The sequence below is a fragment of the Delphinus delphis genome, chromosome 13 (genome assembly GCF_949987515.2).
Source record: "Delphinus delphis chromosome 13, mDelDel1.2, whole genome shotgun sequence".
Taxonomy (NCBI): Eukaryota; Metazoa; Chordata; class Mammalia; order Artiodactyla; family Delphinidae; genus Delphinus; species Delphinus delphis.
The window spans coordinates 32735563-32761556 of record NC_082695.1 but is presented as its reverse complement, the minus strand read 5'-3'; the positions used below and the strand labels follow the sequence as shown (position 1 = coordinate 32761556).

Below are 25994 nucleotides of genomic sequence, written 5' to 3'. Positions count from 1 at the left end.
TCTGAAAATTAACAAACAAAACACTACCACCATCACGTCTCCACAAAAAGAAAAGATAAAGGAAAACCATGATGACAGCACCTGTTCCTTTGATTCTGTTTGACAGGTTGAAGGATAACCCCCAGCTCCCTGCACAAAATGTCTGAGATCAGACAGAGCATCTATTTACAGAGCATGAAAATAAACATTACTCTTTATACCATTTAAAAGCGGAACTTAAATACCATGGGAAAAGAAATAAAATAATCAGGCTGTAAACACACAGTAGTTTAAGGCTATACCAATGTGTTGTGTTTTCCAAAGACATGCCACTTCCTTCATGTCTCTTAACATCTTCTAGAATTTCTGGCTTGACACAAATACTTCCAACCTGTAAGAGGTCAACCATGTGTAGGGACTCCCAGATTTCCTTAACCCATGAGTCGGGACCCTAAAACATGCTGATTCCTGGTTTGAAGTTTCAAGCCAAAGAAATTTAAACACGGATTCATTCAAGGCCCAGGTATAAATCGTGCTTTATATTTTGTAGGAAAGCTTTTAAAAGGAATAATCACATATCCATGACAACTTAAACATGTTTAGGTAACAGAGTTGAAAATAGACATGTCCACGGGAGATGGAAAGAGGCACGAACACCCACTGTAAGTAGCTGGCAACTTTAGGGTCAGAGTGGCCCCAGGGAAAAATCACAAGAGCTCTGAACCCAAGGCTTAAATAAACAACCGGGCGCATAATTAGAGCCGCCAGAGCAGTGTCTAGCCTCCCCGTAAACCCAGACAAAAACCACTGACCTGCAGTCCAGATTTCAGTGTGAGTTCAAATGCTTTCATCAAAGGAAGGCGTCACCAAGCAAGGCTGTGGAATGTCATTCACTGAAAGCCTTAAAATAGCCTAACTTTCCATCTGCCCAGGACCAGAAGGGGCCAAGCAGATGACCCCTGGTGGTTCCCTCTAGTGCTAAGAGGCCAAGGTCAGAGCAGAGCCTGGAAAAGCTCAGCAAACATTCTTTCATGGGTTTTGGGGGGGGATGCTCGCAAGTGCGGGGTGGTCCAGGCTCACCTCCTTCCTCACGGGTGTGCTGTGCGCTGCCGCCTCCTCCAACTGCTCCAGTGCCTGGGGCTGCTCTTCACTGCCTGGCTCAGCTCCTGGCTGCGCCCCCAGCTGTGCCCCCGCGTGACCCTCCTGGGGCTCGGCCTCCGGCTCCGGCTTCGATTCCAAGTCTGATCCCGATTCGGTTGTCATGGTCGATTGTTCTGCAAGCAGAAAACGGGAAGGGCCCATCACTTGGTGCCGTGACCTCCCCCAGGCAGGCAAGAAAGGCGGGAGGTTACAGTGAACGGCTGACAGAAACCAGCACAGGAAAGATGGAGAAACGCTAAGAACTAAAACACGATCCCACCACACATACCTAACAACAGCCTTGTCCAATTCACCACAAGGACGGGTGCCCGTCGACGTCTCAAAAGGAACATTTAGTAGTAAATGCTAATTTGGAACGATCACAGGCTTTATCCCTATTAGATTTTTGCCACAGATGACCGTGAAATGACATTACCGTCATAATAATTACCTAACTTAGATACGTTTAATTTCAGAAAAATGAATTTTCTGAATCAGCTGGAGATACATTTTAATCTCTGGCAACGATGATCTAGTAATGGAAGCGGATGCTCTTTCTCATTCCCTTTCCCCTTCCCAGGGGCCCTGCTCTGCCCTTCCACACCCGTGAATCCATCCATTCTTCTGCGAACAAACACCCTCCCCCTCTGTGATTTTCCTGTAAATGTTATTCCCTTTTCTTCTTAAATTTATTTATTTTTGGCTGCATTGGGTCTTCGTTGCTGCACGCGGCTTTCTCTACTTGCAGCGAGCGGGGGCTATTCTTCGCCGCGGTGCGCAGGCTTCTCATTGCGGTGGCTTCTCTTGTTGCGGAGCATGGACTCTAGGCGTGTGGGTTTCAGTAGCTGTGGCTCGCAGGCTCTAGAGCACAGGCTCAGTAGTTGTGGCGCACGGGCTTAGTTGCTCTGCGGCACGTGGGATCTTCCCTGACCAGGGCTTGAACCCGTGTCCCCTGCATTGGCAGGTGGATTCTTAACCACGGCGCCACCAGGGAAGTCCCTGTTATTCCCTTTTGAACGAGTAACCACAGTACATCAGCGGCTTCTTTGGTGTTGAGGAACCTGTCCCGCACCGGACCACCCCTGGCCACGGCGGAGGGAAGCTGGGTAGCATCACCTCTCCCGTTCATCACAAGTTCACTCTCAAAGGCTTCTTCCTGGTTCCCTCCTATTTCCCGTGAGTGTTGAAGAAGTTTGTCCATCTCATATCCCATCAGGAACTCGAACAACAGATCCTGACATAGAATAATCTGCTCTTACATCCTAAAAAGGGTGCCCTAAAATATAACTGCCATCTCCTTATAACTTACTTGTCAAGACATAAGCATTTTGTGCCTCAGTTTCCACATCTGCCAAATGACATGTGATCTCATGTGAACATCATCACATCTAAAGAACCTATTTCTTTCTTTTTTTTTTTTTTTTTTTTTGCGGTACGCGGGCCTCTCACTGTTGTGGCCTCTCCCGTTGCGGAGCACAGGCTCCGGACGCGCAGGCTCAGCGGCCACGGCTCATGGGCCCAGCCGCTCCGCGGCATGTGGGATCCTCCCGGACCAGGGCACGAACCCGCGTCCCCTGCATCGGCAGGCGGACTCCCAACCACTGCGCCACCAGGGAAGCCCAAGAACCTATTTCTTGCTGTTACCTCTTCCTACTACTAATAGACATACCGCTATAATTAAAGCCATTTTTTGCTCTAAGCAGCAAGAGAGCTGCTATACCAGTGGTCACCATGTCATTTTAAGTAATTTCTCATCTTAGCTATGTGGTAAATATCTCAAAAATGAATATCTCAGATAATCGCATAATTTCCCTTCCTAATTCTAATTTTATGGTAAAAATACCATGAGCAAAGGGCTAGTGTAATACTTTAAGCAAATGATACACCCGTTAGTATGAGTAGAATTTTTATGAAAAATAAAACTCCATAGTAAAATTACCAGTTAGTTCCTATTTTCACAATACACATTGGAAGATGCTTAATAATTTGAAGAGGGAAACATTACAAATACCAATCTATCTTATAAACTAAATGTGGTATCTGTGCTTTCTGTTTAAGGTTACTTTTTACAATCGCCAGCTATTCTGTCTGTTGAATAAAAGACCTGTCAACCTGGCATGTGCTCAGTTACCCAATGTAAATGTAAATATCAAGTCCAAATGCAAAGCCAGATAGGGATCTACATAAAACTAAAACATTTTCTCTTTCCTTCTTACATTTTACATTTTCAAGCAAATCTTGAAGGCAAATATGATATTTGCATTTTTATGCTTATACCGCGAAGTGTCAAGTCTACAGAAAAAACAGTGGAGGGGGAGGCAGAGGTGGTGATTGTGTAATTCAGAGCCTATGGTTGAATTTTACCATTTAGGAGGGGGAGGATTAATTTTAATAATCAGTTCAACTCACCCAACCCTTACTGAGTACCAAATATAAGTCAAGCACTGCTCCTGGTTTAGAGGCAGAGATAAATATGTTGTAACTCCCTACACCCTTCCTACCTTCAAGGAGCCCAGAGTCTGTGGCTGAAATAGACTCTCTCCAGAATCTATTTTTTCCATCTTTCCTTTAGTAATCAAATTTTCCGTTTCAGCTGGCACGCCTCCACCCAGGTGGAGACCACAGTGAGTTGGGGCCGTGTGATTAAGTCTGGACCCATGATACAATGGAGAAAATGTATTCAATATTTAGGTCATCTTCATAAAAAGAAAGCCACTTGCCCTAGATTTCCCTTTCCCATTGTCTGGAAAATACTGACTGATGTCATCACTACAGACCTGATCATGGAAGCCCCAAGTTGAGGAAGATGCCAGAGCCGCCCCCCTCAGCCGGGGTCCCGGGATGACCTCATGGAGGGCAGCCCACCTGCTCTGGATGGTCACACAAGGCAGAATCCTTCTGTCTTGTTTGCACCTCAGTAAACCAGCCAACACCGAATCTAATACACATTCCACAGATTAAAATTCTACCCAAACCCAGACTTGAGTGGCTCCCATCTTACTAAAACAAAGTAGCCTTCTCTTGATCTCACATCCTCTCGCAGCTACCACCATATTTCCCTGCTCTCTACCCATAACTTCTCAAAAGTCTTGTCGACCCTGTCTCAGTTCCTCACTTCTTCTTTCTCTGCCACCACTCCAGCCTGATTCCATCGGGGCTGCTCTTGTGGCCACTACAGAGGATAATCCACTCTTGCCTGTCCTTGTCTCACCTGACCTCATAGCAGCCCCAACTCAGGTGATGAGACTTTACTTGTCAACATGATTCAGAACACCCCACACTCTCCTGCTTTCCTCCTATCTCTCTGGCGACTCCTCTGCATTCACTGTTACAGGTTACTCCTTGTCCAACCTCTAAATGTGGGAATGTCCCAGAAAACTCACTCCTAGGCCCTCTTCTCTTCTCTATATTTTTTTTTCCCAGAGCTTTAAATACTTCCCACATGCCAACGGCTCGCATATTCACATCTCTGGTCCAAACCTCTGTCCTGAGCTTTCAGACTAGTGTCCAGCTGTGCACTGGACGCTCCTCACTGACACCTCACAGGCACCTGCTGATTTCTCTCCCCTCCTCAATTTCCCCACCTCAGTAAGTGGCAATGCCACTCCTTCCAGCCAGAATTGCAGAACTCACCCCTGACATTTTCCTTTCCCTTGTCTTCCTTATTAATATACAACAGAAAGTTCTGCATCCTTCAATAACTCCCTTTTCACTGCCTCGATTCCTATCCACCTCTATCCTGTTGACCTTCATAAAACATAAATCCAGCCACGTCACTCACCACAGAAAATCCTTTAATAACTTCCCAATGTGCTTGAAGTTAACACCAAAACTCTTAATTCCCATGGCCTTCATGGCTAAGCCGAGGCCTCAACACCCTGTCGACACCCAGCGGCATGCCCATCCGGCCATCCACCTGAGATCCAGCCACGTGGTCTCCTTCCAGTGTGTAAACCACATCAGGGCTTTGTTCTGCTTCAGGGTTTTCCGGACACGCTGTTCTGTTTGCTGAGAACATTTTTTCCTCTGCGCCTGACTCCTCATTCCTGAAGTGTTGGCTGAGAGAGGCTTTCCCTCGTTGCACAGTTATCCTAATTGTGCCTCACTGTTTCCTTCCCATAATGCATCAAATTTTATTATTACTCAGCCATCTCTCAACCTCCTCCCCATATACTCAAGGGGGGAAATCATGTTTGTTTATATCTGAAAACTAGAACATAGTGGGTATTTCAATAATAATTTAATGAATGACTAAATAAAATCAACCCCATTTATTACATAACTATGCATTTAAAAGTGTAATAACTCTTCCTCATAGTTTTTAACCACTGTAAGATCTCTCTTAAGTGGGTGGGTAAAGAGTAGATATTTCTACTCTTTAGAAATAGAAAACGGAACTCAGTTACAACTTTCAAAATCAAATCTCTCAAGGTAATAGACACTATTGTTCTGTTCACAGTCTAATGCTTTTATCAGTAGTTGTAAAGGGCTTCCAGAAACACAAAAAAGAAAATGTTCAGGTGGTTTAGAGAATCTCTATAAAAGAGTAACCTAAAAGCCACTAGGTCATGAATTTACAAAGTAAAACATAAATGACTATTAGAAAAAGCAAATTTTAAGAAGATGCTTAGTTTTTCCTAGACAGGACAGTTCTAGCATATAAATCATATTATTGAAGAAATTTGAATACCTTCAATATTTTCTATCTTCTATAAATATCCTACTTAGGGTTCTATGTTGTTATTATCTGTGTTTCAGCAGATAATGGCTATAACTTAGTAATTAGATGTCAAAAGTGTCACAGAAGCAGAAAACCAGAATCATATCTCAAAATTAAAAAATTACTTTAGTAGTGTATATATGTCCATGCCTCTTTATCGCTTTGTCACCGTTTACCCTTCCCCCTCCCCATAGCCTCAAGTCCATTCTCTAGTAAGTCTGTGTCTTTATTCCTGTTTCACCCCTAGGTTTTTCATGACATTTTTTTTTTCTTAAATTCCATATATATGTGTTAGCATACGGTATTTGTCTCTCTCTTTCTGACTTACTTCACTCTGTATGACAGACTCTAGGTAAACGTAAGGTAGATAGCTAGTGGGAAGCAGCCGCATAGCACAGGGAGATCAGCTCGGTGCTTTGTGACCGCCTGGAGGGGTGGGATAGGGAGGGTGGGAGGGAGGGAGACGCAAGCGGGAAGAGATATGGGAACATATGTGTATATATAACTGATTCATTTTGTTGTGAAGCTGAAACTAACATACCATTGTAAAGCAATTATACTCCAATAAAGATGTTTAAAAAAAAAAAATTACTTTAAAATCTATGTATAATCTTTATAGATACAATACAAGAAAATAAGCAGCAGCAAGTAAGTTGCCATGTATGGTCTTGGGTGACTAATTTTTTTTTACTCTCCCACTTCCCCTTCCATAAAACAAGGGGTTCGGACTAGAAATCAGTGATGACTAAGTGAGGTGGGGGTAGGGGACGGGCTGGGGTTGGTGCAGGGGGCAGTGAAAGGCCGGAAACTTGAGATCTTCTTTCTGGTTAAGCTGACAAACCTGTTGCCTCTTTCACCATCTTCTCCCAATTTCCTTACTACTTTTTAAACCTAAGGACTTTTTACACAAAAGTCGTTGTGGTATTATACATCTCACATCAGTGCACTCTAAACTTGAAAATGTGGTTAAATACGTGTTAAAATAAAAATCTTTCTAAACATGACATTAGCCCCAGGATTCACTATATATGAAATAGAAGAGCAAAATCAGTAAAGGAATAATCCCAGTTTTGACTTTCACTATGAAACCATTCAGTACCTGGCTTTTGTCTTTAATTCTATAAATCGTCCCGAAGGCAGGGAGCCAGCTCTACAAACGCTGAATAAAAATGCAAAATGGACGTAGCCCAGGAACCACCTATCAACTACTTAAACAGTAAAATAACCTACCATTATTTTCTACCTATGAATACACCGTATAAAACCTTACCTGTCACACATCACATAAATCACAGAACCTCAAACCTCAAATAAAATCCTATGCCCTTGTCAAATATTTCCCAGGTATATCATTTCCCCCAGCACTATATGCATAATACAAGGAATAAAAATCATTGCTGTTTTTTTGACTAATTGTAATAAAATAAAACTTCCCTTGATGTTGAGAGAGAGTAAAGTAAGAAACCTTAAAAATGTAAGGCTTTTAAATTCTGGAATCTCACTAGAATCAATATTTAATTCCACATATCTGAAAGGACATACGTTTACCTATGAGTAAACAGTATCGACAGCCTCAATCGGTAAATTCAATTTCAAAACATTTTTTTTTAATAATCTTCCTCCTTACCCACAGGCCAATATAAGCAAGCAATAAACTGATTTTTCAATGGCACACAATGAAGATCATAAGCATCTAAATACAGTCCTTACTTTAACTCATTACTTTAATAATTCTATAGTGTACACCTCCAATCTTATACCCAAATGCCAAAACATTTTTTAAAATGAGATTTTCATATTTACATTGTTTTGGGTTTTTTTTTTTTTTCCTAAGATACTCATTCCCTGCTTTCTTGGATGACCCTTGCCACTTGAAATTGCATATTTTCCTTTCCGACTCACTACAGATAACTATTTTCCAATGTTCCCTTCTCTTCTGATAGATTCACTCTGGACTACCTATAACTGTCAGTCATTTGTTACTGGAAGTAACACCATCACCTGCAATCACAAACGGAAAGTGAAACAAAATGCTTATGCTTAGCTTTGGCTTAAACTGTGCCCTTTCTTTATATTAAACTTACCTTGTTAATTGTGTTTTGCTTCAGCTTAGGAAGGTCTGGAATCCCAGGAACTCCAAACCCTAAAAGCTGGCGTAAGGACATTTACTACGTGTACTGGGATAATGGCGAGAGGAGTCCTTTATCTTTTCAAGAAACATAAATTGTATTTCATTATGCCTCTCCTCAGGGATGTATTTATTAAATGACTACCAAAAGAAATGGTAGTCAGCTTAAAAGGCGGCATTGTGCAGGTGTGAATGAAATCATTCCCAATTCCCAATTCATTTCACCTATAAAAAATGGTCATTGGCATGCGTTTCAGGCTTTGTTCCTTTTCAGCTCTAACTTTTTACTCTGCAGAAGAAAAAAGTCAGTTTATTCTCATCTTTTCCACTTTTAGAAGTAGCATCTCTAAATTTAACATCTCCTAAAAAAATGACTGCTAAATTAGCTTCTGCATTCAAATTTACGTATCTACCTCTCTTGCAGATAAGAAAATTCAGTGACACAGGAAAATTCTATTAAAAGACACAGACCTAGGACTTTAGTGCAGGAAAATGCTCCATAAAAATCTCTGTCCTCTACATATAAAACAGGATTCCTACAGAATAACAAAGCACTTCATAAAGAAAAACCCTTCACACCAGTCACCTGCCTAGAGGACTGTAAGACTAACAGACGATTCTTTTTTTAAAAAAAACACAAGCTGTTTTCCCCCCTTTTGTATTTCAAACATAAATGTACAGAAGAGAGGCTAGTAGACCTTTATATACTCAGCGTAAGTGTTTGTGACTCCTGGATACCATCCACTGATGCACCCAAACCACCAACATCAAGCAAGTAAAAAGACAGTAATACCCCCTGACCCCTCTACCGGATTCTATCTGCATTAAAAAAAAGCCCCAGTATCACCCATTAAACACACACACACACACACACACACACACACACACACACACCCCCCAAACAACTGCTCCTGACCTTGCCTTCTACCCTCCTACAACGCCCACTTCCACCCCTCCAGGATGGCCCTACTTCTCTCCTCTTCCTCACAGCCATACTTCTGGAAGGAATTTCCTCCCTGTGCTGTCACCACGCCCTCCCTCCCACTCACCGTTCAGAGTATTCCCCATTATTCTAGTAAATCTTACTAAGGTTACCGGCCACCTCCCTATACGGCAAAAAATCCATGTGACGTCGCTTCCCATCTCTGAATTCTCCGTGTTTCTGACACACTCTTGATGTTCCTCCTCCTTCTGCCTCACTTCCATTTGCTCTTCACACCCACCTTCTCATCCTGTTTCTAAACTCTGCAGGTCTTTAGAATCAGAGCTCCTTCACTCAGTTTCAAATACAACGGCACATCCAAGATACAGGTTCCTCACTCTGACCTCTCTGAGCTTCAGATCCACAGATATGACTCCACTGCTCTCCTCGCTTCCTTGGGTGTTTCAGAGGCACCTGACACTGAACACTTCTCCATCCAAAGCACTGACCCCCACCCCCGCCCCCACCCTCCCAGCCCCCCATCTGCTCCACTTCTGTCTTCTCCATGTCAGTAGGTGTCCATCTGTCCAAGCACAGGCCAACAATTAAATCTGAGTTTCTGCCTCTGATAACAGAGCTCTTTCTTCCACGCAAGTTCTGCGCTTCGGTAATAGCAATAAAACCTACTCTTAACCTCCTGTTCTTATTTCAGAAGTAGACAGCTTTTCAAAATCACTGTCTTATGTGATCATCTATAATTCACGATGCTGATACGCTACCTTATTCTTTTATTCAATGTAAATCAAACATGAGTAAATTTAAACTTCTGTAACATTATATTGTTTTACACACTATTTTCACTACTACTTACTTTTCTTTATGCACTTATCTTTACTACTTAATCTATCTATATCTATATATAAATATAAAACATCACAATTCTAGTTTCTAATCTAGTGCAAGCCCTTGAGATTCTATAGCAGGCTGCCAGCTAGTTTCTGGAAAACAAACAAAATGATCATTGTTGCTTCTAGAGAAAATACGAATGGTACCTACCCTGCTTCTAGAGTCTCAACAATTATTAACTTTCCACTGATGGTAGCTTTAAGCCTCAAATGGATGTCTAGATTTTTACCAGCTCCGACTTTAAAAGCGTTGTTTGTGGAGGGCCTCAAATAGACAAGACGCCATCAACATACGTTTCAAGTTATAACTGTCCGACTCCATTGTTTAAAATTTTCAAGAATTCAATGGCTAAAATTAAAAGAGGAGAGAAAAGGAGATGATGTGTTTCTTCTGTACTGCTGGCCAATTCTATCTCTGGCGAAGAACTTATTAGCAAAAATATATCTTTGGCACCTTAATGCAGGAGCATATTTCTCTATTACCCAGCATCTGACTCTGCATCTGTGAGAAATGAGGTGTGAACCAGAGAGAGTGAATAAATTAAAACAGAGTCAGACCCTGTGTCGTCGTCCACCACCGACAAGAGCTGCCTGGCTCTTTCTGAAATGGGTCTCTCTCCCCCAGAACCATTCATTTTCAAAATAGGGGCAAGGTTATGGCCAAAACCCCCAACCTTTGCACCTTAGTGAGGGGCAGCATCCCCTCTGGTATCTGGGGGTACCTGGTTGAGAAGCCAGGGTTCAGGCTTCTCTAGAGGCTAGGGTTGAGGACAGCTGGGACAAAAAGGGCTTGTCTCAAACAACCCGAGAACAAAACCTGTGCTCTGATCGCCTGTTTATCCAGGAAAATGCTTACAACCAGATGTTGAAAAAATGAACGAACGAACGAACGAACAGTATGTGTTTCTGGGCCTCGTGAATACAAGGCTGGTCTTCCTTTCACCTAAGTGCCCCGAACATTCAGATGAGCAACAGAATGCGGATCTGGCGGATTCATTTTCTCAAACTGCACGCATGTCTCAAGGCTTTTATCTCTGTGGTTAGCTCCTAATGGCAAGCTTCATGCAGGCACCAGAGGGAATAGTCACCAGAGGGACACGTGGTGAGAATGAGAAGGGAAACCAAGGGGAAAGTAGACGCTGTTAAGGACCCGGAAGGTAAGCTGCCTGTAAATATTTGTATCTTGCCTTTTAAAGGAGCCTGGGTGGTAGGGATTTGAAGACTCACAGGGCACAGATAATGTTTGATCGAATCAATAAAGACATAAGGAGAAAAAAAGGCATTTCCAGTGCTGAGAAAAGGAAATCAAACATATGGGAAAATTCCCGGCAAGCCACTGTTGTTTCCATTTAATACTTACAAGATCATACAAAGTAACCATTACTGTCAGCCCCGTGGTCATTAAATACAGGCAGACCTCACTGTATTGCTTCACTTTGTTGGGCTTTGTAGAAAATGTGTTTTTTTACAAATTGAATGTTTGTGGCAACCGCGCATCAAGCAAGTCTGTCGGCACCATTTTTCCAACAGCAACTGTTCACTTCGTGTCTCTGTGTCACATTTTGGTAATTCTCACCGTATTTCAGACTTTTCCATCATTATTATATTTGTAGGGTGATCTGCTGAAAGCAGCCCTTTACCCCGTTTCCTGTTTGCCCATTTCTATTCCCTTCTAACCTTGAAAGAACCTAATTAACCTGTTGATTCTTTTCCTAGATAAAAAGATGAATGAACAACTCAGGAGTTCAAGAATGACTAGCGCTCTTCCCCCAACAGCCCACTAAGCAATCTGAAGGTAGATCACATGGCTAAGACAACATCTGAAGAGAGGGTCAGCCAGCCTGCGCGCAATGGAGAATGATGCAGACCCCAACCTCTTGCCTGGATGATTCACTGAGATTCTTCCACTCCCCGCCCCACCATTTTTCCGTTTAAAAACTGTCATGGCTGAGCAGAATCTTGGGAGTTGGTCTCTGGACACGAGACTACCTTCTCCCCAGAGGGCCGGCTTTTCTGATTAAAGCACGTTTCCTTTCTATTGACACTTGCCTCTTGAATTATTGACTTTCGAGCAGCGAACAGCCCAGCCTCAGTTCAGTAACGCTGTGATCTGTGATCTTTAATGTTACTATTATGACTCACTGATGGCTCAGGTGATGGTTAGCACTTATTAACAATAAAGTATTTTTAATTAAGTTTTATACATATTTTTGTTTATTTTTTATTTATTTATTTATTTTTTTTGCAGTACGCGGGCCTCTCACTGTTGTGGCCTCTCCCGTTGCGGAGCACAGGCTCCGGACGCGCAGGCTCAGCGGCCATGGCTCACGGGCCCAGCCGCTCCGCGGCATGTGGGATCTTCCCGGACCGGGGCACGAACCCGTGTGCCCTGCATCGGCAGGCGGACTCTCAACCACTGCGCCACCAGGGAAGCCCTATACATATTTTTAAAGACATAATACCACTGCACACTTAACAGACTACAGTACAGTATAAACATAACTTTTATCGGCACTGGGAAACCAAAACACTTGTGTGATGGTGCTCTACTGCGGTGGTCTGGAACCAAACCGGCAATATCTCCGAGGAATGCCTGTATATGAATGAATGACTGAATACATCAGCCTCATTTAACATAAATGTCCCCTAAGTCACGGGTCCACAAATAATGTCTTGGGAACTCAGATCCAATTGAGTCCGACTCCTAAACCCCTGGGCTCTTTTGTGGTTTACTGCAATGTACAGGAACAAATACAGGTTAAAAGCTCTCAACTCTTCCCCGCATAGAATATGCTAAATTCGATCAGTTTCCCTTTTAATGCTCACATTTTCTGGGACATATATGTATTCCAAAGCCAAATTAATAGAATTCGGTTTTCACCACAGCTCCATATCATGGAGTCTCTGCCACCGCACAATTAACTAAATGTTCCCAACTCTTACAGGGAGGAGGAAATGGGCGCTCCTCTGGCATTCTGCATCCTTCTGCACTTTGGGATCTGATAGGCTGTTGAGTTTTTTCATCCTTCAATACAAATGTGAGGCCAGGTATTTAATTATTCTGTTTTTACCGTAAAGGCATCAGCTTTTATCTCCATGCTAGCAATGGATGAAGATTACAAAGAACGTTCTTAAAAGAGCTCCCTGGCACACAAATGAGCTGCTTGGAGACAGTGCCTGGTCCAGTTTTCTGAAGGCGCTGATAAAGAGGATTCTCTTTACTCCAGGGCTGTTCCCTGGGTGCCTGTAGCACTGAAAGGGTTCTCCATCTGCACCACAAATCCTGTGTAATTAAAGCTTTAGGAGACTGGCTCAGCCACCGCCTTCCCCTCCTGCACACATCCCCCACCTCCCCGCTCCAGGTGACTCAGTAGATAAAAACGCAGCCTGCTGGAGCCGCCTTCCAATCAGATATTCCGACTGGGGGGTTGAATTTCCCACCCAATGTACTAAAAATGACAGGGGTGAAGTTCCATTCAGATTCTTTTTCTCTAACGGGGAAGTAAGCCAACAAATAGCTCTTTCAATTTTTAAATCCACACATTTCCAGTTCAGTGGGGATTAACTTAAAACCTTACAGACAAAAATAAATTTGAAGAAAAACAGAAAGGCTGAAATGAAGTTCATCTTTAAAAATTTTCGTACATTCTTTATGGTCTAGGTTTTCAGAAAAGGTTTAATCACGGCAGAACCTGCTTCACTTCAAACACTGATAATTTTTTAAAATGACTGCACTTTTCACAATGAAATTACTTTTAAATCCTTTAACCTGTCTGTTTAAAATGAAAGCAAAATAAATCTCTCTAGCTGGCAGCTTTATATGCAGTTAAAGAAGCCACAGGAAGTCCTTACTTTAAAACTCAAGTAGGCTGGGAAAGGGTGTTTTCTCCCTCAAAGTAGACTCTGCCAGGGTCCGGCTGTGAAGATGATAAAGGTCTCAAGCCAGGGTACAAAAGCAAAATGGACCAATAAGAAGAGAGGATGACGTGGGTTCTAACACGTTTACCAGGAAGCGCTATCTTTACTGGAAAGAGTCACACAAGTTCGGGACGGAATGAGAGCTTTCCTGCCTCCCAGTGATGTTTCTGATCTACAGTAGGAAAAATGAAGGGACAGAGGAAGATAAAGTATTCTCTGAGGTCGGGGAGGTAACAACGCTTTCTGATGGAAGGAGTGGGCGAGCCGTGGAACCCAGACAGCTGGGGAGGGTAGTGGTAATGACTAGCCCGGTAAGGCTACGGATTAAGCCTGGGGTTTTCAACATCCAGACTCACCAAGACAAGACATATTTGAGTGATAAACCAAAATGTTAGGAGAGATCATTTCTACATGGGTGACTCTGTCTTTTTCCGTTTTTGTACAACAGTATTATTTTTATAACCAGAAGAAAACAAATCAACAAAATATTGCTTCTTAAAGAGATGTTTATGACATCTTTAAAATACTCTTTTATCTAGGTGACTATCCTAATATTTTTAGTTTTTTTATTTAAAAAAAAATGGATTCGTTCTAATATAATTTTGTTTCAACACTTCGGAAATATGCCTATTTATCCGTCACTAACATAACTTGGTACCACCATTCAGCGGCGAGAGCAAACCAGTGAAGGCTTAAGGTTTGCACAGGCTGGTACTCAGACCACTTGGATCAGCATCGCCTGGGGCTCTGGTAAACTTCCACAGTCCTCAGAATTCACCACAGGTACAGAGAATCTTCCTCACACAGATGCCTGGGTTCTACCCCCACAGTTCAACCAGAATCCCTGATGGCAGGTCTTAAAACCTCGTTCATTTTTAAAAACTACCCTGGGATTCTAAAATGCAGACTGGATTGAGAAGAGTGAGATTAGCATTTCTGCACTTTTAATAAGCACCCAGGTGATTCTTGCACTGAAGTTTGCTAATCAATGGCCCATCAGGAAATTCACAGCCAGAAAGTCATTGAGCGACTGCATTTGGAGACAGAAATGACCAGTAGATCACAATAGCTCCTTGGCCCTGGTCAAGGTCATCAGCTTCTGCTTACTTTGATTACGGTCACAGAATCGGCCCAGCAACCTTACTGTGTTTTGCGCCTCACGTATGTATATGCCATTTTGGTTTTGCTAGTTTACTCAAAAGGTATATGCAGACTATATGCTTTTGAATGTTAAGATCTCCACTTCGATAAGAAAGCAAGGCTCATTCCAAGCTCTATTTCACAACAGTTATGTTCTTCTGTCTCAGTCACGGGCAGTCTTCTTCCTAACAGACTATTAAGCAGTAACTGATGGAACGAGTATTATCCACCTGTATTAGCGATGACGATTACTGAAACAAGGTTGAGAACATCTGACTTGCTTAACGTTGAGTAAATCTTATTTCCTCTTCTTTCCAAAGAAGCACCTCCCTTAACTTGAAATGGGCTCCCAGTGAGGAAAGGATGAACGAGGAGTGGACAGAAAAGGGAGGAAGGAAAACCCTGCTCATTAAAATTCAGAGGCCTCCTTCAGTTTCCGCCGTAGTGAAATCTGGACACCTACCAGCCTTTAGCCCGTGTTTTCAATTCAATTCCACATAAACTGCTGAGCGCTTACCCCTGAGTCAGGGTCTTGGTTATCTAATAGAAGAGGTAACAGATACATCAGGGTCTTTTTTTAAAAAAAAGCCCCCACAACCAAAAACCTTTTATTTACCCAAGCCTGAATGTCAAGAAAACCAGACATGGGCTGGGATTATAGCTCGAGGCCCTGTGAACTGTGTGTGCTTGGGCTGCATGACCGCCCGAATCTCAGGTTCTTCATCTTTAAATGAGCAGACATCCACCTTATGAGGTTGTGCAACACCTGGCGTGCAGCCAATCCTCCGTACATTATAGCTATTGTTGTTGTTTCTCTTACTAATTTCTCAGAATGTTCTTAGGAAATTACCCACTGTGGACTACTCCTTAATAGAACAGGGCGCGGGACAAAAGTCTGGATTTAAAAGAAGCTTTGGTCCAGTGTGAGAGAAAAATATATCTGGGTCCTTAGCCAGAGAAAGCACGGTCACTGTTATCTCTAGTGGCGACACCTTGGAAATTGGAGGAGCGGAGCCGGTTCCTCCAGACATGTCGCAGAATCACAGACGTTTCCTCGATTGGCATGGGTTCCTTCTTTAGGGCCCCTCTGGACCAGGCCTGAGAGACAGCATGAGGGTCTCCAGAACTGAGACACTCATGCTCCTCAATTCCATCTCTGAGGATGGTCCCCAAATGCCTGGAGGCTGCAGGGCAGGCTGGATGCGTTGAAGGAGGCCAGGCCACTGGACAACCCAGGGAGTAGCTGGAATTAAAAGCACAGTTGACCCCTGAACAACGTGGGTTGAACAACAACCCCACACATAACCACAGTCAGCCCTCCGTATACCTGGTTCCCCGTGCATCCACAGTCCTGCATCCCTGGATTCAGCAAACCTCGGCTGAAAGAGTAGTATGTACCACTCAGAAAAGTCTGCGTGTAAGTGGACTCCGCGTACTTCCAACCCACGCTGTTCAGGGTCGAAGTGTCCTTGTACACTAACCATGACCCCTATCTCATGCAGAACGTACCACCTGCTCCACATTTATCTAAAGAGGAATACTCCTTTCTTTGTAAAATCAAGAAGGCAAAAATGTCTATGATATCCAGAAAAATGCTATAAAGAGTGACCCATCCATCCCAGGTCCTGACCCAGTTTCGGTTATGACACAGGCAGATCACTCCTGGTCCAAACTCATAAAGAACCACAGAGCAAACAAAGGACACGGAGAATATCGATGTGAGGTCCAAGAGGCAGAATATAACCCACGCTGCCCATATTCAGCATTAACAGTTTGAGAGAAGCCTCCTCTCTTTCAAGGGGATTAACAATAAAAGGCAAAAGGACATTATTATTTAAGGTATTTTGAGAGATATTAATAAGCACAATTAATCACTCTGGCCAATTGGGATCCGTCACCGATCTCCTACAAGGTGTTCAAACCTAACAGATTATGTTAAATTTGAGCTTTGTCACTTACCAGCTCCGTGAACTGGAGTAAGTTACTCAAATTCTCTAACAATCCATTTTTATCAATTGTAAAATGTAGGTAAAATACCTCTCATGCTTGCTGAGAATTAAGTAAAATAATGCATATAGAGTAGCATTTAATACAGTCCCACACACACAGAGAGCATTCAATAAATGGACCATCATTTTGAAACCAGTCGAGCAATTCCTGTTGTTACTATCTCCTGGTTAGAATTTATTCCAATATTAGTGAGGGAAAAAAATGAACATTTTGTTAAACTCCAACGATGATTTGGGCAAAGTTCCTTAAAACTTATGAAATGTTATCTCCTCCTTTACAGTTTCATAGGATCGCTAGTGCTAATATATTCATAATTAATACACCAAATGAAGGGACAGGTTCAATTCTCTCCTGGCTACTCTGTCAGAAGAATCACAGCCGCATCTATCACTTCTGTGCACTTGTCATTTCCAGTAATGTGCTTACATGAGCTCCGCTGCAAATCTGAGCTTGGGAGATAATTATCCACCCCAGGACTCTCTCAGGAGGGAGATAAGGAAAAGGAGTTCAGACAAAGGTTACACAGAACAATGATGCCCTCGGTCAGCCAGGAAGACGATGAAAATAAATGTTCTGGGTATCCAGGAACCACAACTATGAAATCGTAATTACTAGAGTCTAATCCTTATCTGGTCCTAAAAATATTTTGTCTTTTTCATTCAGCTTCCAAAAGCCATGATAAAACAAAAAGAAAACATACTCCACTTTCCAAGCTATGTTCTCCCCCTGGTGATGGGGAAAAAGAGAACAATTCACTGCAGTATAGTTTTTTATTAACACTGTCCACAGCAGAAGATACACCTCCCACTAAAATCTCTTCCGTTTGCTCTAAAATTTTTGCAAAGTATTCCTGTCTTCCACCTTTCTGTTTTCCCCATACATTCACTCATTCCCCATCACCATGTCTCTGCTTCTTCTGCAGAACCGTATCTCAGAAGAACCACAGCTATTTGATGTGTCCATTTCTTAAGTCTGATAGCAACACACAGACTAGTGAAGCAAAGATCACACGTAAACATGAAAAAGCACACGGCGCTCAATCGCGAGAACAATGATGATATTTATTCTAATCAGCGCCATCAGCCCTGGAGAGCTAAAAGGTGGCCCATGGAAGGATCACAAAGACCAACCTAGAAGAGGCCAGATTTCAGAGTCTGGTCAGGCAGTACCTCAAGGTAATAAAAGCAATAAATTTCATAATCAGAGACCAGCCGTGCTGAGAAATTCTTCACAAACATTCGAACTGCCCGAGAGGACGCTTTAACTGTGAGAAGAGCAAATAAACCAGAGGACACGTGAGGCTGTTCCAGTGGTGGAGGAGGGCTCAGGTCCTCACCGGGCCCAGCAGCCCCCCTCCCGACCTCCTCCTGAGCATTCACTGCCTCGGACGGAGGACTGGGTCCTGAGGGTCCGCAGCAAGGCGTCCCCTCCTGGTGACACTTGGTCCGTCAGAGCCATGGCAGTTGCCTAGGACAGCAGAGATCTGAGGGAAGAGAGTTAAATGTGGCAGGAAGAAAGGAACAGTTGGAGATGTAAACGGGAGTGGAGACATTCATCTTCCTACTGCACGGTTTGCTACTCTGGAATCACGCTAATCTGAAAGGAGTCGAAGGAGATCAGCAAGTTAAGTCAGCAGGCCCCCAACCGGATGTGCTTAGACCAGGGGCAGCACTCACACAGAGAAACCGCGGAACAGCCTCAGATGGCTCTGCTCACCTGCTTTTCCAGAGCACTTTGGGCAAATTTCGACTAATAGGATTTTTGTTGTTTTGCTATTATTCTGCTCTGTTTCGGTTTGTAAAATAATGATTCTAATCATTCTCTTTAGAGTCACCCTTCATTCTGAACCATTCATGCCTTCAGTCTATCATTCAGCAACATTTATACGCTATACGCTGGGTCCTGAAAATATGAGACTGATATCTTATTTTTGATTTGGCTATTTTTTTTTCTTTTCCATTATGGTTTATTACAGGATAGTGAATATAGTTCCCTGTGCTATACAGTAGGACATTGTTCATCCATTCTATACATAACAGTTTGCATCTGCTAATCCCAAACTCCCAATCCTTCCCTCCCCCACCCCCTCCCCTTTGGCAACCACAAGTCTGTTCTCTATGTCTGTGAGTCTGTTTCTGTTTCATTGTAAGTTCATCTTGTCACATTTTAGATTCCACACATAAGTGATATCATATGGTAATTGTCTTTCTCTTTCTGACTTACTTCACTTAGTATGATAATCTAAGTCCACCTATGTAACTGCAAATGGTATGATTCCATTCTTTTTTATGGCTGAGTAATATTCCAGTGTGTATATATACTACACCTTCTTTACCCATTCATCTGTCAATGGACATTTAAGGTTGCTTCCATGTCTTGGCTATTGTATACAGTGCTGCTATGAACACGGTACCTCTTCAAATTATAGTTTTGTCTGGATATGTGCCCAGGAGTGGGACTGCAGGATCATATGGCAACTCTATTTTTAGTTTTCTGAGGAACCTCCATACTGTTCTCCACAGTGGCTGCACCAATTTACATTCCCACTAACAGTGTGGTTGGGTTCCCTTTTCTCACAACCTCTCCAGCATTTGTTATTTGTAGACTTTTTAACAATGGCCAATCTGACCAGTGTCAGGTGGTACCTCATTGCAGTTTTGATTTGCATTTCTTTAGTAATTAGCAATGTTGAACATCTTTTCATATTGATTTGGCCTATTGTTTATATTTACCACTAAACAACATGTTATACATACACGGTAATCGTTAAAACAGCTAAATACATCAAACAAGTTACTTACAGCTAACCATCATCAACCTAGACCTAGGTCAGGAGGTACCTGTACTCCTAGAACACACATACTTACCCCTTAATACAGAGGCAGTACTTTAATATGGAAATCAGGGAAAGCTGGTATTGTAGTATCGGTTTTAAAATAATATTTGAGGGCTTGTACTTCTGCAAAAGAACTCTTTTTCACATCAGGAAAGGTGTTAACGTGATGTGACTACATATGAACTATATGATTTTGTTACGAAACTAGTATTGAGGACCTAGGGGACGCTTGCATCTCTAGGTTATCTGGTCTACCTACAGGCCCCATGTCATGTAGTCCAAGGAGGGTTAAGATCTGACACACTGTGCTCAGGAACAGTGATAAGAGGGCCCAGAGGTCCCAACTTCCTTCCTTAAGGACCCAGGTGAAGCATCAGCCCTTACATAAAACCAAGCCCAACTCCCAGGCAGCTGGGGAGCCCCTCCCCTGTGCTCAGGAGCGGCGCCCACATACTTACAACAACTGCTCTGCCCTTACCTAGTGCCCACCCTGACCACAGCCTCTTCTTCAGCAGGAACAAGCAGCTTTACCTTTTTATTCCAGTGCTTCGTACCCAGATCACGTATTTGTTCAGTAAATGTATAATGAAAATTATTCTAGTAGTTGATTGATTGATTGATTGATTTTTGCGGTATGCGGGCCTCTCACTGCTGTGGCCTCTCCCGTTGCAGAGCACAGGCTCCGGACGCGCAGGCTCAGCGGCCATGGCTCATGGGCCCAGCCGCTCCGCGGCATGTGAGATCCTCCCAAACCGGGGCACAAACCCGTGTCCCCTGCATCGGCAGGCGGACTCTCAACCACTGCGCCACCAGGGAAGCCCCAGTTGTTTTATTTTAAAGTAGACTTACCCTCAAATTTTATCTGATAAAATGTATTAAATATATATCAATATTTTTTTCTTAAATGTTAACTCCATTCACCTATTCATTTAGGAGAGGAATGAAACATTCATTGCAGGAATCAATCTCCTAAAAAAGGAGTGTCTGATGGGACAATACTTGTGTGTTGTCCCTTTATGCAAGTGGGCAATAATTTGGGTCCACAACCAGTCAGCATTCCACAAGTCCTGAGATACGTGTTACACAGTGAAAGTACAAAGAACTGACAAATCTATTTTGACCAGAGACCTTCACTCCTAATAAACCCAGGGGCAGACAGTGGATTGTCACCCACGTGCCTCCTCCAGTGCTTGCCTGCTGTGGACCTTTTGTTGAGTTTGATGTGTACTAGCACTTCCATTATAAGGGAGGGGGGAAAAAACAGGAAGTGTGTGAAAATCAAGTGAATTAATCTGACTTTTCTCCAATATCTCCTCAGAAAAACTGAGTTGAAGAGACAGTAAGAGACAAAGGAACTGAGTCCCACCTTTTTCTTTTTTTTGTCCGCCTTTTATTTTTATTTTTTTTTAATTTATGTTTTTTTGGCTGCACTGCAAGGCATGTGGGATCTTAGTTCCCCAACCAGGGATTGAACCCGTGCCCCCTCCAGCGGAAGCATGGAGTCTTAACCACTGGACAACCAGAGAAGTCCTCACCTTTTCTTTCAATGGCTTTTTTCCCTATGTATTCCCAACGTTCCCTTATCTGCAGACATAATCAGAGGATCCAATTCTGGTTTTTCCCGTCTTTGAAGAGAGGAGACTTGGCTCTGGCTGAGATTTCTGAGTTTTTTTTTTTTTCCCACAAAGATTCTAACAAAATCAAGATACGTTTCAGTCAAATATGTAATCTGTATTTCACAATACTACACTGAAGCTTTTCTCAGGTTTCTTTTTCACATTTACCATCTGAAACACTGACTAATTTTCAAAGTGGTGACTTTTTAAGGGTCCTCAACATCCCAGCCTTCCAGACCACACAGGATGCCCCCCGGGTAGAAATGTATGCCAGGAACAGGGCTGAAAAATCAGGAAGGGCCACCTGGCTAGAGATGAAGAATGTATGGAAACTAATCTGTACCCACATCATTTCAAAAGGTTTTCTGAATAAAGTAATATCTGAGAATAGCTTTTAGTAAAACAAGGAGATCCTGGAGGAGTTAGAACTTTCTTTCGGTCAAATTCTGCAATACAGGAAAAGAGGCACAGCTTTGGAAGAAGAACGAGGCGGCCAGCCGACTGGATTCCACTGCCTGCTCAGAGCTCCTTCAACCACCTCTGCACAATGTGCTAACGCGTGGGGGACAAACGATACACACAAAAGACATGGATATAAATGCCCCCGCCCCAAAGATCTCATAGTCCAGAGAGAACACAGACAAGCAAATAGTTCTAAAACAGAGCTGAGAAATGCCTCGCGGTGGGGACGTCCCAGATGCTGGGAGACGTGGGGAAGGGGCACCCAGCTTGATGAGAGACCAGGAATTCCTTTCCAGGGAGAGTGAAATCTGACACCCGAAGAAGAGAGCAAGGCCAGGAAAAGAGTGTCTGGGTTTGGGTAGGGGGTTGAGGGTGAGGAAACCCAGGAGGCTAAGGAGGCCCCAGGAGCAGATCACAAAGGGGGCTGACTCAGCGCGCATCAGGATCAAAGGAGGACAAGTTCGAGGTTTGAAGGCTTGGAGTAGACAGGCCAGACTGGTGTGTTAGACACATCACACAGGCTAGAAGGTGCAGAATGGATTAGGGAGTAGACCTGGGGTTTAGCCCAGTGAGGAACGTGTTAACGGCGATCCAGGCAAAAGAGGAGGGCCTGGATAATAGCATCGTGGAAGTGGAGAAGGGTCTGGGGTGGGGAGAGCAGGAAGGACGGGGAGCTTTAGCTTGCCCCCTCATCCCCATCATTTACAAATCCCCCCACAAGCCACCTCCCTCCACACCCTCCCCCCAATAATCTAAGTGAAAAAGGGCTGGCTATGCAAATGCAGGTACAAGACAAATCTTCTAGTTCCCCACTTCCAAAGAGCGTACCTGGTTACACCACCCCAATATAAAAATGCTGGAGCCGCCAGTCAGGGGACAGGAGTGTATTCTGCAGAGAAGGGATCCACAGATACAGCGGGACAAGGGAAACGGCAACAGGCAAGGTGCCCGGGCCTCAGTGGATGGTGTGTGTGGAGCTCCTGTTTGGGAACTTGGTTGTGCAGTTAGCAGAGCTCTCTCCCAACTAACTCTCGTTCACCTCTTTCCAGACGCATAGTAAGACTGCATATCCTTGTGAATCTGGGTCCCTCAGTTACTGCCTTGAGTAAAGACCTCTTGCCAAACCACAATGCACGTATAGCTCAAGCAAGAAGTGAACCTTTGCTCCGTTAAGGTGCAGAGATCTGGGGTTGTTATAGCAGCATCACCTTACCTACCCTAACTGTCTGAGCATGAAGGCCACACGTCTGGTGTAATGAGGGAAGAGAAAGCCAGGTATGTTTGCGCTGGGTTTCAAGGACCCAGGAAGATGGAAGGGTGGCATGACCAGATAAAACTGAAGGTGGCAGCCTAGCAAATGGAAAGACTTTTCCCTCATTCAAATACTTACGGAGCACCTCCTCTGCAACTGCAGCAGGGAACTGCTCACACCATTTATTGGTCTCTATGCGTTATGAAGACACAATACAACAGAGAGGGTATAAAACCCTAAAGTCAGACCACCTGGGTTCAACTAGCTCCATGATTAATCAGCTGTGTAACTTTGGGGAAGCTGCTTAACCTCCCTGAGTCTTAGTTTAGTAAATAGGAATATTAGTCAGATCTGCCTATCTCACCAGCTCACGAGAATTAACTGAGATAATTTATACAGTCTGGCACATGTAAGTACACATTAGGTACTCAAACGTTAGCCATTGTCTGTCATTTATATTTCAGATTTCTAAACCCAATATGTACAGAATACAGTATCTACAGTTATAACAGCTGATCCCAAGTAGAAAACAAGATAATTTTCATGTATGGCCTAACAGAAATCGGATGATAGAAAAGACACGGCAACACTAAAGCTGCATTTTTAAACTCGAAACTTCCTTCAATCAAAAAGTAATAATGACTTTGGTTTGGTTAATGCAGAGGCAAAAGCATAATTACAAGGTTGCAAAAGTGGAAGAAAATGAGCATTTCCCTCAGTGCGTCTTGTGTATTAAATTACAGCGACATTGCTGACACCGACACTTATGCGCTGATTATTTCAGTATGAGGCACTCTTCCTTCCTGCCCCAACCTAACCGAAACAGAACGCCAGAGCAGCTGCTGGCACAGTACAATCCTCACCACTGATTACACTGCGAGGTTCATTTTCCCTTTACAGGAGAAAGCAACAAGAGAAGTGGCGTTGATGTGCATTTTGATATCTGAGGCCAATCACAAATGGCGTAAGTGTTCTTGCACTTTTTACAAGAGTAATTTGACAACATAACCAAAGTAAGACATCACTTCACGTAAACGGTAAAAATACACATTATAGGAAAAGATCACTCTTGAAATACATCTTCTCCCTCCATTTATGCATAAGCACTACAGTCCACCTGCAAATAATTATTCCTTTTATTTCCAAAGTAGTTTTCTCCTCTTTAAAAGACAAACCTAGCCTTACTTGCACCGCACATCATTAATGTACACATCCACTTTACTTTTATCAAGGAATGTCAACACATTAAGGAAAGTTACAAAGAAACAATATATTTTCAAATGAACCTCCTATGAAAAATGCTAATAAGCCCAAGAAATGTATTCCTTCCGAAGACTCATTAGCACTTTCTTGGTATGACTTTGGTGCTGGTGGGTTGTTTTTAAAAAAAACAGAGGGACTATTTCTCGCACCATATGTTTCTGACAAGAAGGTGGGATTTCCTCGGTCCTAGAATCCATTAGTGCAGCAGGGCGCAGCTGCACCCAGAAGATTCTGATATTCCACATCACAGGTCTAGAATGTTGACTTCCTCCGCTATCTTTAAACCAACAGACACAGAAAAGTGTCTCAAACACACAATTCTGGACACTCAAAGGAAGGGACATGTTCTCTTGCCCACAGGGTTTGAGGCAAAACTACTACAGTGATGGACCACCGATGTATTATCACTAAGGAGGGTAATTTTCACATGTCTAAGGCCAACATCTGCTGGACAGGACACTTTATTTTTACTCTCTCTGCACTGTGGCTCCCCGGTGCCCAAGGCAAACAGCTGTCATCTACATGCAGGCCTTCTGCTAATACTTTCTGTAATTCCTCAGGGGCTTCCCAGCCTATAATTAGACTTTCCAGCTGCTGCCCTCAAGGCTGCTTGAGGGGAGCTCAGAGAGCTGTGCCATACAGAAGTCCCTAAAATGTCCCCTTCAAGACGGTGCTGTTGGAAGAACACGGATTGGAATTCGGTCTGGAGAGCAAGTAAGCATTCTTCCACCGCTTGCTATGGGACAGATCTGTGCTACGAGCGGGGTCTGCTTTAAAATGCACTGAGCCAGCCATGTGGGTAGGGACTTGAGACTAGGCATGAAAAATGGGTAAGTGCGGAACCATACGAGAAACTTCCTGATTCAAAGCTGCAGAGCGCACCGGCACTGAACCCACTGCGACAGCTTCCTTGGCCTTTTACGTAATTCTCCTTTCCAGGCACCATCATCAAGGTTAACCAAAACAGCACGGCGAGGAGGAACTAAGAGAAAGCAGGCAAAAATCCCACCCTGTCTCAAAATCCTCAAGGCCAACAGCATTAGAAACGAGAATAGTAAGTCAAAAAGTAAAGGAAGGCAGCAAGCTTTAAGCTGGAGTAAGTCTTTCAAACAAAAAGCGGCCTGAGTTTTAAGAAAATGAGAACATTTTCAAAACACAGAGCACCATCCACCACCACCCCTCTGATCTACTCCAATATTCCTAGGAAACAGGGACAGAAGTAGATTTTCCCAACAGAGAAGGACCTGCTGTCCTTGCAGAGGGAGACCTGTGCCCAGGGTCAGCCTCAAACTCACGGAATCACTGTTTCCCTGACGAGAAAAATGACTATTACAATGGACCGAAACTCAAATGCCCATAAAAAGTCAGATACCCCAAGAGCTGATGACTGATACAGGCAGGGTCCTCTGGGCAGTGAGATGCTCTGCACTCACAAACATTTCGGATGCTACAGATGCCTCTGGTCTGTGGACCACCCTCAGAGCCCCAGGCCCAGGGGTGGATTTCACACAATCTATGGATGCTATCCTCCTGGGCGACTGACACCCGGGCACAACTGGGAACGCACCTCACTACCGGCTTCTTCAACTTGAAAGCACAAGAAGACAACAACTAAGACCAAGGGCTCATCCATGTTGTGGGCTTTTGAAATGCCAAAGACAAAATTAAGAGGATACTTTAAGGACGTACTGAAAGAATGGATG

At 43.4% G+C, this 25994-nt stretch overlaps 1 protein-coding gene across 15 annotated transcripts in view; it reads right to left on the bottom strand.

The window, feature by feature from the left end:
- The window catches only part of EPB41L3 (erythrocyte membrane protein band 4.1 like 3), a 133292-nt gene that overhangs the window by 84763 nt on the left and 22535 nt on the right, over nt 1–25994 (bottom strand). For all 15 annotated transcript variants that reach the window (XM_060028694.1, XM_060028696.1, XM_060028691.1 and 12 more), the window contains exon 2: nt 1060–1253. In XM_060028694.1, the coding sequence (XP_059884677.1) occupies nt 1060–1242 (183 nt within the window). In that variant the 5' untranslated portion in view covers nt 1243–1253. The remainder of the gene's footprint in view (nt 1–1059; nt 1254–25994) is intronic.